This window comes from Rhipicephalus sanguineus, chromosome 3, assembly GCF_013339695.2.
Source record: "Rhipicephalus sanguineus isolate Rsan-2018 chromosome 3, BIME_Rsan_1.4, whole genome shotgun sequence".
Lineage (NCBI taxonomy): Eukaryota > Metazoa > Arthropoda > Arachnida > Ixodida > Ixodidae > Rhipicephalus > Rhipicephalus sanguineus.
In genome coordinates this window covers 124,280,768-124,293,135 of record NC_051178.1, presented here as the reverse complement: position 1 = coordinate 124,293,135, position 12,368 = coordinate 124,280,768, and the positions used below count along the sequence as shown (strand labels likewise).

The 12,368-nt window shown below is 46.6% G+C and overlaps 1 protein-coding gene across 1 annotated transcript in view; it reads left to right on the top strand.

Moving 5' to 3' along the window:
* LOC119387075 (protein misato homolog 1) overlaps positions 1 to 10,238 on the top strand; it is a 63,432-nt gene extending 53,194 nt beyond the window's left edge. Inside the window, exons 13-14 of the mRNA XM_037654376.2 lie at positions 5,668 to 5,786; positions 9,949 to 10,238. Coding sequence (XP_037510304.1) covers positions 5,668 to 5,786; positions 9,949 to 10,136 — 307 coding nt within the window. The 3' untranslated portion in view covers positions 10,137 to 10,238. The remainder of the gene's footprint in view (positions 1 to 5,667; positions 5,787 to 9,948) is intronic.
* The last annotated feature ends 2,130 nt before the right edge of the window (positions 10,239 to 12,368 follow it).

Sequence of the window (12,368 nt, the reverse complement as noted above, 5' to 3'; positions counted from 1 at the left end):
TGTGAACGGAGTTGCGAATGAAGAAATTGCGGCATTTGCATTGCTTTTATGTCAGATATGTACCATGAATTTAAGTGGTTATCAAGAAAATGCGAATGCATTGATGTAATAGACACTTGTTTATTGTTTCCTTGATACTTTCGATAATTCGGCATTCGGTTAATTCGAACAAATTTTCCGCGGTCCCGACATCCCATATGACATCCGCTGAGCAATGTATGGGTAGGGGGGCCTTCGTCAGGGAGTTGCATCTGCCTTTAGCCCCTTCATCCTAGACAATGTCTGTCTGAATAAAGTTCAAATAAAAAAAATAATACATATACATAGCACAATTCCCTTGAACCAGTGTTAACATCCGCGGTTTGTTTCTGAGACTATCCATTACAAACTTACAAATCTGCACGTTATGATATAACGAGAATATATGAGAGATGATCATCTTAGATGCGAATGCATACAAAACTTTTGTCCAGTGTGACAGAGAGATGTGAATGAGACCCCGGCAAGGTTGAGTAGGTGTGAGTAAAGTCCCTAGATTTTTCCCTGTTCTAGGGACTTTAGGTGTGAGTGGTAATGATCGAAGATGGGAGCTATTGGACGTGTAAACGCGAGTATCTGTGAGCGGGAGTGTACTTCAATATGGAAATCAGGGGCCGCATGTGAGTGTGAGTAGAGCGGCAAGCTTGGCATGTTCATTCATGAGTAGACTCATTTGAAAGGCGTGAGTGTGAGTATGAGTGAGTGACGAGGGATATGAGAAGGCATGAGTATGAAGGCAACATACGAGTGTAATAGGTGTGAGTATGAATGTGAGTGAGTACCCATGGGAGTGAGTAGACATGAGTGAACGTGAGTACAAATGGCTGTGAGTAGGTGTGAGTATGAACGTGAGCACCGGTGTGAGTAGGTGTGAGTCAGTACTTACCAGTGTGAATGGGTCGGTGAGTACCAATGGGTATGAGCAGGTATGAGTATAAACGTGGAGCGAGTGCCCATAAGTGTGAGTACCCTTGAGTGTGAACGTGAGTAGTTATGAGCGTAAGTGGGCGTGAGTAATGAACGTAAGTGAGTGCCTATGAGTGTGAGATGGCGTGAGTGTGAACGTGAGTGAGTACGAGTAGATGTGAGTAAGAGCGTGAGTAAGTGCTATGAGTGTGTGTACGTCTGAGCGTGAACGTGAGTGAGTAGGTATGATAGTCGGTGCACGTGATTATGAACGTGAGTGAGTACCAATGAGTGTGAGAGGCGTTACTGAAAGTGAGTGAACACTTATGAGTGTGAGCGGACGTGAGTATGAACACGAGTGAGTACCAATGGTCGTGACGTGTGAGCATGAACGTGAGTGCCTATGAGTGTGAGGAAGCGTGAGTATGAACTTCAGTGGGTGTGAGTGGGCGCGAGTATGGGCGTTGGTGGGCGTGAGTATGAACGTGAGTGAGCGCCTATGAGTAGGAGTGGGTGTGAGTATGAACGTGATTGAGTATGTATGACTGAGTATGAACGTGAGTGAGTGCCTGTGTGAATATGAACTTGAGTGAGTGTCTATGAGTGTAAGTAAGCGTGAGTATGAACGTGAGTGAGTGCCTGTGTGAATATGAACTTGAGTGAGTGTCTATGAGTGTAAGTAAGCGTGAGTATGAACGTGAGTGAGTGCCTATCAGTGTGAGTAGGCGAGAGTATGAACGTGACCGAGTGCCTGTAAGTGTGAGTATGAATGTGAGTGAGTGCCTATGAGTGTGAGTGGGCGCGAGTATGGGCGTTGGTGGGCGTGAGTATGAACGTGAGTGAGCGCCTATGAGTAGGAGTGGGTGTGAGTATGAACGTGATTGAGTATGTATGACTGAGTATGAACGTGAGTGAGTGCCTGTGTGAATATAAACTTGAGTGAGTGTCTATGAGTGTAAGTAAGCGTGAGTATGAACGTGAGTGAGTGCCTATGAGTGTGAGTAGGCGTGAGTATGAACGTGAATGAGTGCCTGTAAGTGTGAGTATGAATGTGAGTGAGTGCGTATGAGTGTGAGTAGGCGTGAGTATGAACGTGAGTGAGTGCCTATGAGTGTGAGTAGGCGTGAGTATGAACGTGAACGAGTGTGTATGAGTGTGAGTAGGCGTGAGTATGAACGTGAGTGAGTGCCTATGAGTGTGAGTAGACGTGAGTATGAACGTGAGTGTCTATGAGTGTGAGTAGGTGTGAGTATGAACGTGAGTGAATGCTTATGAGTGTGAGTAGGTGTGAGTATGAACGTGAGTGAGTGCCTATGAGTGTGAGTAGGCGTGAGTATGAACGTGAGTGAGTGCCTATGAGTGTGAGTGGGCGTGAGTATGAACGGAGTGAGAGCCATGAGTGTGAGTAGGCGTGAGTATGAACGTGAGTGAGAGCCTATGAGTGTGAGTAGGCGTGAGTATGAACGTGAGTGAATGCCTTATGAGTGTGAATGGGCGTGAGTATGACCCTGAGTGAGTGCCTATAGTGTGAGTAGGCGTGAGTATGAACGTGAGTGAGTGCGAAGGCTGGAAAAATTGGGGTGAGTGAGTGTGAGTGAGTATTCTTTACAGTGCCGACCTATGGCACATGCATTCGGGAAAGTCGGACGAGTCGTCCGCTCTTCCACCACAACCTTTGTGTTCTGTGTCATTGTTTCCAAACACCCCATGCGAGAGAGCCGTAATTTCCGCATTTTGCTGGTATCGGTGACACTCACTACGAGACAGAAATTTGCAACTGGTGGTTGGCACGTAGTTAAGCGGGGTTCGCAGCAGGTTTCAAATGTATTCGCAAGTGCCTGGGCGTGCACCAAAATGCCTTATAACTGTGCTGGGAGGCAATAAAAGTATTTCGGACATGGCTGTGGCAATTTGACCGCTTTAGTGGAATAAAAAAGCATGAATTTGTATTTTCGGATGATTTCGCAGTCCCCAGGGATTCTGAAAAATCGGACGTTGACTGTATCTGCATAATTTTGTTTGAGCCAGTAGTACATACCTGCCAAGTCTCCCGGATTTTGAACGTTTCTCCCGGTTGTACGGGTCATAGGAAAATCTCCCGGAAATCCAGTTTTGCCCCGCGCATCTAGTGCTTTGTCTGGCCACATGAGCAAACTTGTCTGGCCACGTAGTAGAAAGCATTCTTCTTTTTTTCTTTTTTTTTTTTAACGATGGTAGAAAGGTTCAAATCAGTTTCATTGCTCATAAGTAGCTGTGCACTTTGTGCCGCAGTGCTGCCAACGCAAACGTGTCATAGCGCTGCAGCCGCGTCTTGCCTGTGATGCGTACATATAAGTACATAAAAAGGTGCGCTCTGTTTTCGCTAGGAGAGAGCGCTCGCAAGAATTATGGCGCCAACACAAGCTCGTGATGCAGGTGGCTGTTGTTTGATGTCGTGACGCGAGGTGGGACGTTCCGCGCACAGATGCGCAACACGCAATTTAAAAATTGATCCTAAACGTGTTATAGGTTATATCAGCCGTTAATATTTCGTAGATGATGCGTTTTTGTACACACAAATCTATCCCACAAGTTATCTCGCCTTCAGAATTTTGTGTCACTACTGCTTTAAGTGGAGAGCGCAACACTTAAAAGGGTAGCCGTTACCGATGTCTGTCGAGATAGCGCGTTCGCCAGCGCTCGCGACCGCCCCCGTCGCGACCCTTAAGCCCGAACCATATAGAGCGTTTTTGCCGGCGTTTTCCCGGCGTTTCGTACGCCGGCGTCCCTCGACGTCGACGCTACCGGTGACGGTGGCCGAAACGTCCACCTCTGGACGGTCCAGACATCACGGGCGCCAGCGTCGACGCCGGAAGCAGTTCGATGGACGCAGAACCAATCAGCGTGCGGCTGGCAGCGACTTCCGCTACGTAACGGCGTCGTCGGTGCTGCCAAAAATGGCTGCCGCCCGCCTCTGATCTAATAAGTCGTCGCCGTGCACTGTGTGGCCCTTAAGTTCTTAACTGATGCTTGTATTTGACTTAGCTTGTTCCCTAGAAGCTTCGACAGCAAAGGGATCGTGATATCTTTGAAGTCTTTCCGGGTGCCGTACTCAAGTTCATAGGTAGGCTTAGCATGAATGAGTGTATTGGCCGAATACGTGGCCTCAAAGATGTACGGCAGCTTCAAGCTCAGAGGCCATATATTACAAGTTTGTGCTTCTTCTTAATGCCAATAGCTGGCGCTACAAGTCAAATAAAAAAAAAAAGACTTTTCGGTGGCGTTGTGTCACTGTGACTCGTTTTCTGCACCACAGAACTCCTAATGAGACATAAAAGCTATAATCAGGAATATATCTTGTTGGTCCATTGACGGAAACTGTACACTGCTTTACGAGGTGTCAGATTCATTGTCTCTGGTCACACTGTGTGACGCTGAGCTAACGCTCTTCATATGGTTTGCCGCCCTCTCTGACGGCGTTGATGCGACGACGCCGAGGGACGCAACGCCAGGAAACGCCGGCAAAAACGCTCTATATGGTTCGGGCTTTATGGTCCCTCGCCCGACGAAATAACTGGTAAGCAAGCGACGACAGGCCTCGCACGCGTAGCGATGTTATTGCATGTGCCCTTCGCGCGACGCTGACGGCCGGGTCGTTTCATCTCTGCTTCAACCGCGTTCGTCCCTAGCACTAGCGCGCTTTTACTCGCACGTGAAACAGACGATGCGTAAGCGATGTTATTGGTTTGGACTCTGTACAGATCAGCGGCGACCGCAAAATCCCGCTGACAGTAGGCAGTTTTAGAATAGCGTACGCAAAGCTTTGCGTTGGCTTTTCGCGCAACTGCGCATGCGTCGTACGCTAACCGCTTGCGGGCCCCCGTTAAGTGACGGAAAACGCTAACGCTAAGTTAGCGTTAGCGCTTGCGGCCCGCTATTTCCGTCACTTAACGGGAGCCCGCAAGCAGTTAGCGCACGACGCATGCGCAGTTGCGCAAGAAGCCAACGCAAAGCTTTGCGCACGCTATTCTAAAACTTCCTAATGTCTGTATAATTGCTATCGCAGCACCACCTGCCCTCCCACGGTAGACATATTTTATAACCCCCCCCCCCCCTCGTTGAGTAACTCTCCCGGATTCCGTTTCTCCAAGCTTGGCAGGTATGGTAGTAGTCATTTCTCACATGCGCTTATGTCGCGTGTGGGTTTTGAGGATGCCAATCATTTATTTTGTTCACAGTCACCACTATGTACTAAACTGGCGAATCAGGCGATCGATTGTGTTATATATGATGGAACACAATCCAATTGTAGATAAAAAATGGAACAAAAAATGAATAACAAAAGAAAACTTCTCATTTGGTCTGCCTACCACTTGTCTTGTCCCATCATCTGTGCCATGGAGCTGTGGTTGTCACCCTTGCATATTAAAAATAACTTCAACAAGTCACTCAATTTGTATACTTTTGTTCAAGTCATCATTTTGGAACCTTAGTGCCCCCATTTTACGTTCAGTCTTGCAAAGTCTATGATTTGTATGTCGGAGGCATTCTACTAAAGAACTTCTTTTCAGAAAAGGCTGCTGTGATATTACTCTTGCCTTAACAACCAGAATATATGTTTCTTCATAAGGATATCATTTTCAGTCACCTATAAAATTTTCCAGTCATTTGTTACAGTTTTGAGGCTTGCTTGCGTTCGTGCTGTCTGAAACATTGTCGGCCATTTTGAGCCTTATCTTGTAGGTGGTTGAGGGACGTGGAAAATCCGTCCCGCCTTGTCTCCCATACCTTTCCGGACATCTTTGGGCCATTTGTTACTTCAACTGGCCTTATTTCTTGCCAAGCTAGAGGGGCACAAACAAGTAAGCTGTTTTTTCTTGTCTTATTCAGTATCGTCACCTGATTTTTTTACTGCTCTCTTCTAATATGTATTGTAGGGTCTCGAAATGAGCACTGCTCTCGGAACACACGGACACAGTCACGCTGTCGAGCAGCAGACCACATGTACATTTATAAATAACTAATTATAAGACAAATAATCTAATACAATGTCTATACAATACACAGAGAGCGAAACACACAACAAAACAATATAGCACATGCATTGTACCACAAATGCAACAGTGCCAACGTCCGACTCACCACGAAATGAACGAGGGGCTCGTAGGAAACGAGCGGGGGAATCGTCCCCCATGAGCCTCCCACAAGAGACATCCATCCACCGCTGTTGCCTAACGCCAAAGAGAATGCACTCTTCCTCACGTGTCGGCATAGCCCCCTCTCCCGCCTGGCAGCGCCACTCGGCGCCCCGCCACGGTGGTCTAGTGGTTATGGCGCTCGACTGCTGACCCGAAGGTCGCGGGATCGAATCCCGGCCGCAGCGACTGCATTTTCGATGGAGGCGAAAATGTTTGAGGCTCGTGTATTTAGATTTAAGTGCGCGTTAAAGAACCCCAGGTGGTCGAAATTTCCGGAGCCCTCCACTACGGCGTTTCTCATAATCATATCGTGGTTTTGGGACGTTAAACCCCGCATATTATTATTATTAGCGCCACTCGGCCACCATGCGCCCACAGCGCCATCTCTCGCTAGATTGCAACATAACTATGACTGATCCAACAGACGCGCCCGCCATGCAGTGAAAACGACTTTACAGGAGGTGACAGCATCCCGACAAGATGGTCCTAGCTTAGGCGTTTGCTTCTTTTGTAAAGACTGCACATGCCATACTTAAAGGAGACTGCAAATATTTTTATGCACCAGAAAATTTTCGACTGGTTAACTTTTGTGTTGAAGTAAGTGAAGAACAGACATGTACAGACAGTGTTTGCTTGTTTCAGAATAGGTACTTATGTGAGTAAAAATTTTTATAAGTGTTTACTCATGACTATATTTGGTACTGAGGTACGTAATCATTACACAGACTTGCATTCAAGACCTCAAAGCGTGTTATTGGGTCGTGTCAACCTCGTGTGCACCAGCACATTGTCATAGGCATTTAATCATCATTGCAAGGGGCTCGTTCTGCTGTGTTGGAGCTCAGATGAATTTGCCAAATTTGCTACTGCTACATACCGGCAGTTGTGTCAGTTTTTTGCGTCTATGTTGTAGCTCTCGTGTAGAAATCCTTGGAATGGTGTATATGTGTCTTGGTTGTGCAAACATAGGCTATCTTGTTATGTTGCATTTTATTTCTGTTCTGTCATCTTTATGAGATGTCTTATTCTGTGAAACCTTCATACTTGTAATTGCATGCGAAACCTGTTAATTTTCAGGTTCACAGAATGCTGTACTCATTTTTTTTTTTTTTCATTTTGCAATGACAGTTCCTTTTTTATATTATGAAGTTGCTTATGCATATTTAATGCGAATCCCACTGTAACTCTCTGTATGCTATGTTTATTACTTGACGTAATCCGTACTCAAACTTACAGTATTACTCACGTATGTTATACAGTCAACTGCCGATTTTTCGGACATGCTCGAAAATTCGGACGCTTTCGTGGCACCGTCCAAAATTTCGGACGCTGAAACTATTCCGCGTCCGATTTTTCGGACTTTCTGCCCAAATTGCAGGTCCGAAAGGCATTATTTGAAGCCCCCACCTCTGCCACGTCTATCGTCTCGTAGGTTCGAACCAGCGCTTTCGCGAGTCGATCTCCTTGCGACAGTAGCAGAGTCCGAAAGTCAGCTTTGCCGCAATGCCGAAGCATTATGGGGTGAAGCAGACCAGAAATTCAAAGGGGCCGCTATTGCGGCGCCGTGCGGCGATGTGCGGATAAGCAGCGGAAGGAAGGAAAACGAGAGAAAGGAAAGACATAAATGTTAACCAGTTTGGCATAACTGGTATGCTACCCTGCGGAAATGCACAGAGGCGTGATGGCGGCAGCTGGCAAACGCGCCACAACGGCTTAATCGCTGACAATTAACCCTTACGATAAGCATCTTCTGTTAACTGCTCGGTAGTGCACGTGGCCTAGCGCAGTTGCATGCGTACTGCACGCATTTGATAGGCGAGAACCCAAATGTGCCACGCCGCCATTCCTGCTGCCTCTTTGTGCGAGACCGCTAAGTGCGCCGCATAGACGCGTTGCCTTCACGGACGAAACCAGCTCGCCATTGCCGCGCCTATGTGCGGTCAGGAACTAAGTGTGCATCACGAACCCTTTCATGATAAATGCGTGCGTATGATACAGCAACAGTAAAGTGACAGCGTCAGCTTAGTCGGCGATGTGCTGCACACAACTAGAAACGATCGGCTTGACAGGGCAGTAAATGCTGTGTATCGGCGGAGATTCGGCGATGTGTGTGCGCATCATTTACATGCGGGGAAAGCCGGACAAGTCGTCCACTCTTCCGCCACAGTCTTTGTGTTCCGCGTCATCGTTTCCAAACGCTTCATGCGAGAGAGCCGTAATCTATTCCGCGCTTTGCTGTTACCAGCGGCGCTCATCACGAGATGCAAAAGTGGCGGTTGGCATGTACGTAGTTCGCGGCAGGTACCGAATGTATTTGCGAGAGCCTGGGCGCGCTCCAAAATGCCTGATAATTGTACTGGGAGGCATTAAAGCTATATTTAGGACGTGGTTGTGTCGATTTGACCGCTTGAGCGGAATAAAAAAGCGTGAATTTGTTTTTTCGGACTGCCCGATTAATCGGACGTTGACTGTAATTATAACTGCAGACATAACTAATTAGCGCAAAAAAATCCACAGACTAGGTAGAGACGACAGACAGGACGGTAATTTAATCTCAGGACGATGTAAGACAGGACGATAATTATCATCTCATATGCTCACTTGTATTGTGAACATCGTATGCTGCCAATGTAAGGGTCCTCAGGGACCAAGTCAAGCTGCCTAGAGCAGCTTTTAGCCCTGAAGACCATCCAGAATTTTCCGGTGAAATAAACTTTTGATTTATTGAAATTCTGTACGTAACACAGGGCACAGTACATAGTACAAACAAACAAACACAAATGGACAATTTTATTTGCACCTTTAGAAGCCAGCTAACTGATTGCGCAACGAATGTGCTAGCATAGTGACAGAACATGCTGCAGAATCAAGGAAGTCCAGTGCACCATGCCAGACACTCAAACGAGTAATGTTCACCCTTCAAGACATCCACACACAGTCTCTTGAACGGGTGAACATTGGAAGAAACAGGTAGGCATACAGAGGCCAGTCCCATAAAGCATACTATCGAATGCACAAACTTACCACACTCAATGTGCGGGTGCAAGCTCTTCTGGCACCCAAGTATCCATGCCGTTAGATGGCACCAACGTGGAAACACTCATGCCATCTCTCGGTATACTGCATATCTAACGGTACCGACTCCTGTGACTTGTGATGCATGAAAAAAAAAAAAGCATTTGCAAGTGTGGGAAAACCCAAAGGGGTACAAGAGCCATGCAGGAAAACAAAATACTAGGCCCGTGGCAATTGCGGATAAATCACAAAGCAATGAAAGTGCTTCAACGTTTTTTTTAAGACACTAACATTTGTGATGAGCATTGAGCTAACTGCATCGAAAGTGTGCGCTAGGCATGTATGTGTGCTCTGTTGAACCGAGAACTTTTGAACTCAACAAATGCAGGACTGTATACTTATGTGTATATGATCTTTGTGTTCCTTAATTTTTATTTATTTTTGATCCTAACAACCAAGTGGAAAGGGGTAGCCGCAGGGGCGTAGCCAGAAATGTTTTTCGGGGGGGGGGGGGGTTCAACCATACATTATGTATGTTCGTGCGTGCGTTTGTATGTGTGCGTGTATATATGCGCAAGCAAAATTGAAAAATTTCGGGGGGGGGGTTTCAACCCCCCCCAACCCCCCCCCCTTGGCTACGCCCCTGGGTAGCCGTCGCTAAGAAAGGGTAATAACTCCTTCATTTATTTTTTATTTCAATAAAAAAAAAATACATGATAAGATGCGAAAGTCAAGTGTCCCCCTAACTGACATTTGGAAAAGGTCACAGTAATGTGCCTTGTGTAGCTCAATCTCTATTGCATTGTTTTAGGCGTTGACTACGTTCCCTCAGTGACATGTCTGCAAAATGGATTGGCAGCCAGCGATGTGGTCTCCGAAGTGGTGCATTGGGGAAGACGGTTGGACTTGGGACGCTTTCACCGTTGTGTGGTTGCTGGGACTGAGCCCGATTTGTATCGCGAAGCTCTTCACACTGTGCAGGAACTGGGGAGCAGCTGAAGACCTCTTTGAGCTGTGGTCTTATTGTAACTATTTGGACAAAGAGAAGGAAGCATCATGCATTGCTTGAAAAGATGTGTCATAAAAACACTGAACGCCTCAGCAATTTGTGAGTGTGTCACTCTGTCTAAATTCATTGTGTGCAAATCGTCGTTATGCATGCAGGAGCATATTTTACACGTGCTCGTTGCACCGAATGTGCACTTCAAATGTGCACTTTGTCAAATGTGCACGAATGTGCACTTTGTCGTTACGGCACGCCTTAAGAGGACACCAAAGGGAAAAACCATTTTTGTCCTATTAGTAAAAAACTCCTTCACACTTCCAAAATCACCACGCCTGCCGCGATAAGACGCGTGGGAAGCGACAAAACGCGCAAAAAGAAATTACGGGTGGCGACGCCACCTTGAAATGCCTGTATCAAGCGACGGAACATTGTAGTCTATTAGATTTTCACGGCGTCTGCTAGGTCCTACGCAGTTCCTAATCGGTAAAAATGAAGTTAATTGTCTTTCGAGGGGGCCATAGACTTGACATAAGAAGCTTCAGGAAATTTCGACAAGCCAAAGTCGCCATAATACGAAAAATACGCTTTGAAATCCGTGTTGTCACGCGTGGAGATTTTGGGCAAAATTTAAAAATGACACTTTGACAGTGATTTTCTCCGTTATTAATGCATCTGTGTTCGTAAAATAACGACTTTAGATTTCTGATATTTCAATTGATCGCTATAAGCCGATTCATTGTTTCACTTTCGTGTCGATTTAAATTTCAATACAGAGCGCAATAAAAATAAAGTGAGGAGAGCGTTCTGCTATCTGTCCCCTCTGTTTTTATTGCGCTCCTCATTAAAACCATACTCATGCTGTAAATCACTTTTCTTCCTATAATATCTGCTACAAAACGCTCTTGATGACCCCTATTGTATTCGCAGAAAATTACGTACAGTATACCACTGCCGAACATATGTTCATTGTACCCAGTATGTCCGCTCAAGTGTTTCCATGGTGAGCCAGCCCCTTTTCACAAGAAAGTATCGTAGGTTAAAGTATAGTTGCTAGCGAAGCATGCGCCAAGCATGCGTAGATATTTGCCACTTAAAACGCCTTGCGGTCGATTCTATGTTCGGGCAACACCACCTAGATTATTGGCTCGGGCCCCTGTCAGGCCCGATCTGTGGTCAGGCCGGGCCGGGCCGGGTAGGCGAAAATTTTTCTCGGGTTCGGGCCGGGCCCGGGCCGAAAATCACGGCTCGTTCAGTGCTCTAGCTCACATATACCGTCATTCCCATGCATACAACAGCTCACTAGCGCCAGATTTCCCTCTAGGTTGTTCACTATACTCTAGGTAATTGTGACAAACTCTATGGTGCCAGGGCTGCTATAGGGCGCTGGTAGCGGTGTTTTTCGCAGCGCCACCTGGGCAGAGTCTGACGTCTATTCATCATTTGAGAATGCTTGCCGAATGTGCTCCACCACATCCTTATTCGTCTAGTTACTCCCGTCTCAAGGTTCCACTCCGCGGTTACTACCTGTCCTAAGAATTAAGACATAATATTCATTTACAGCTTCCAGTGCCTCGCTACCTATCTCAAAGCGCTGTTCTCTTCCAAGACTGTTGCACATTACTTTAGTTTTCTGCATATTAATTTTCAGACCTACCCTTCTGCTTTCCTTGTCCAATTCAGTAATCATGAGTTGAAATTCTTTCCCTGAGTCAATGCAATGTCATCAGCGAATCGCGGGTTACTGAGGTACTCATTCCTAACTCTTCTCAATCGTAGCCATATATGTATAGTATAGTAATCTGTGGGAAAGGAAAATGAAGGTGAGGATGATGTGAGGGGAAAGGAGGAGGGGAGAGGGTGGAACATAGCACAGCCATGTATAGCAAGGGGTCGGAAGGTAAGTGAGGGTGAGGAGGAGGTTAAAGAGTATAGCATAGCATTGTATAGTGTACTATAGCAAGGGGTGGAAAAGGGAAGTGACGGTGAGTAGTACGGAACGAGGAGGGGAAGGCCCCCATCTCCGCTGTTTCCTCAGTCTTCGCACCACTGCTGCGTAGCTGCCCCAATTTTTTTCTCGTTCTCTCGCCCACAGCAATACAATCACATGGTTTCCATGCATGCCTGTTCTGCTAGCGTGTCTAGATAGCCGAGTGATTATAACGCTCGCCTTCTGACCGTGAGTACCTGGATTCGAATCCCGCCTCGCCAAGAAATTTCATTTTGTT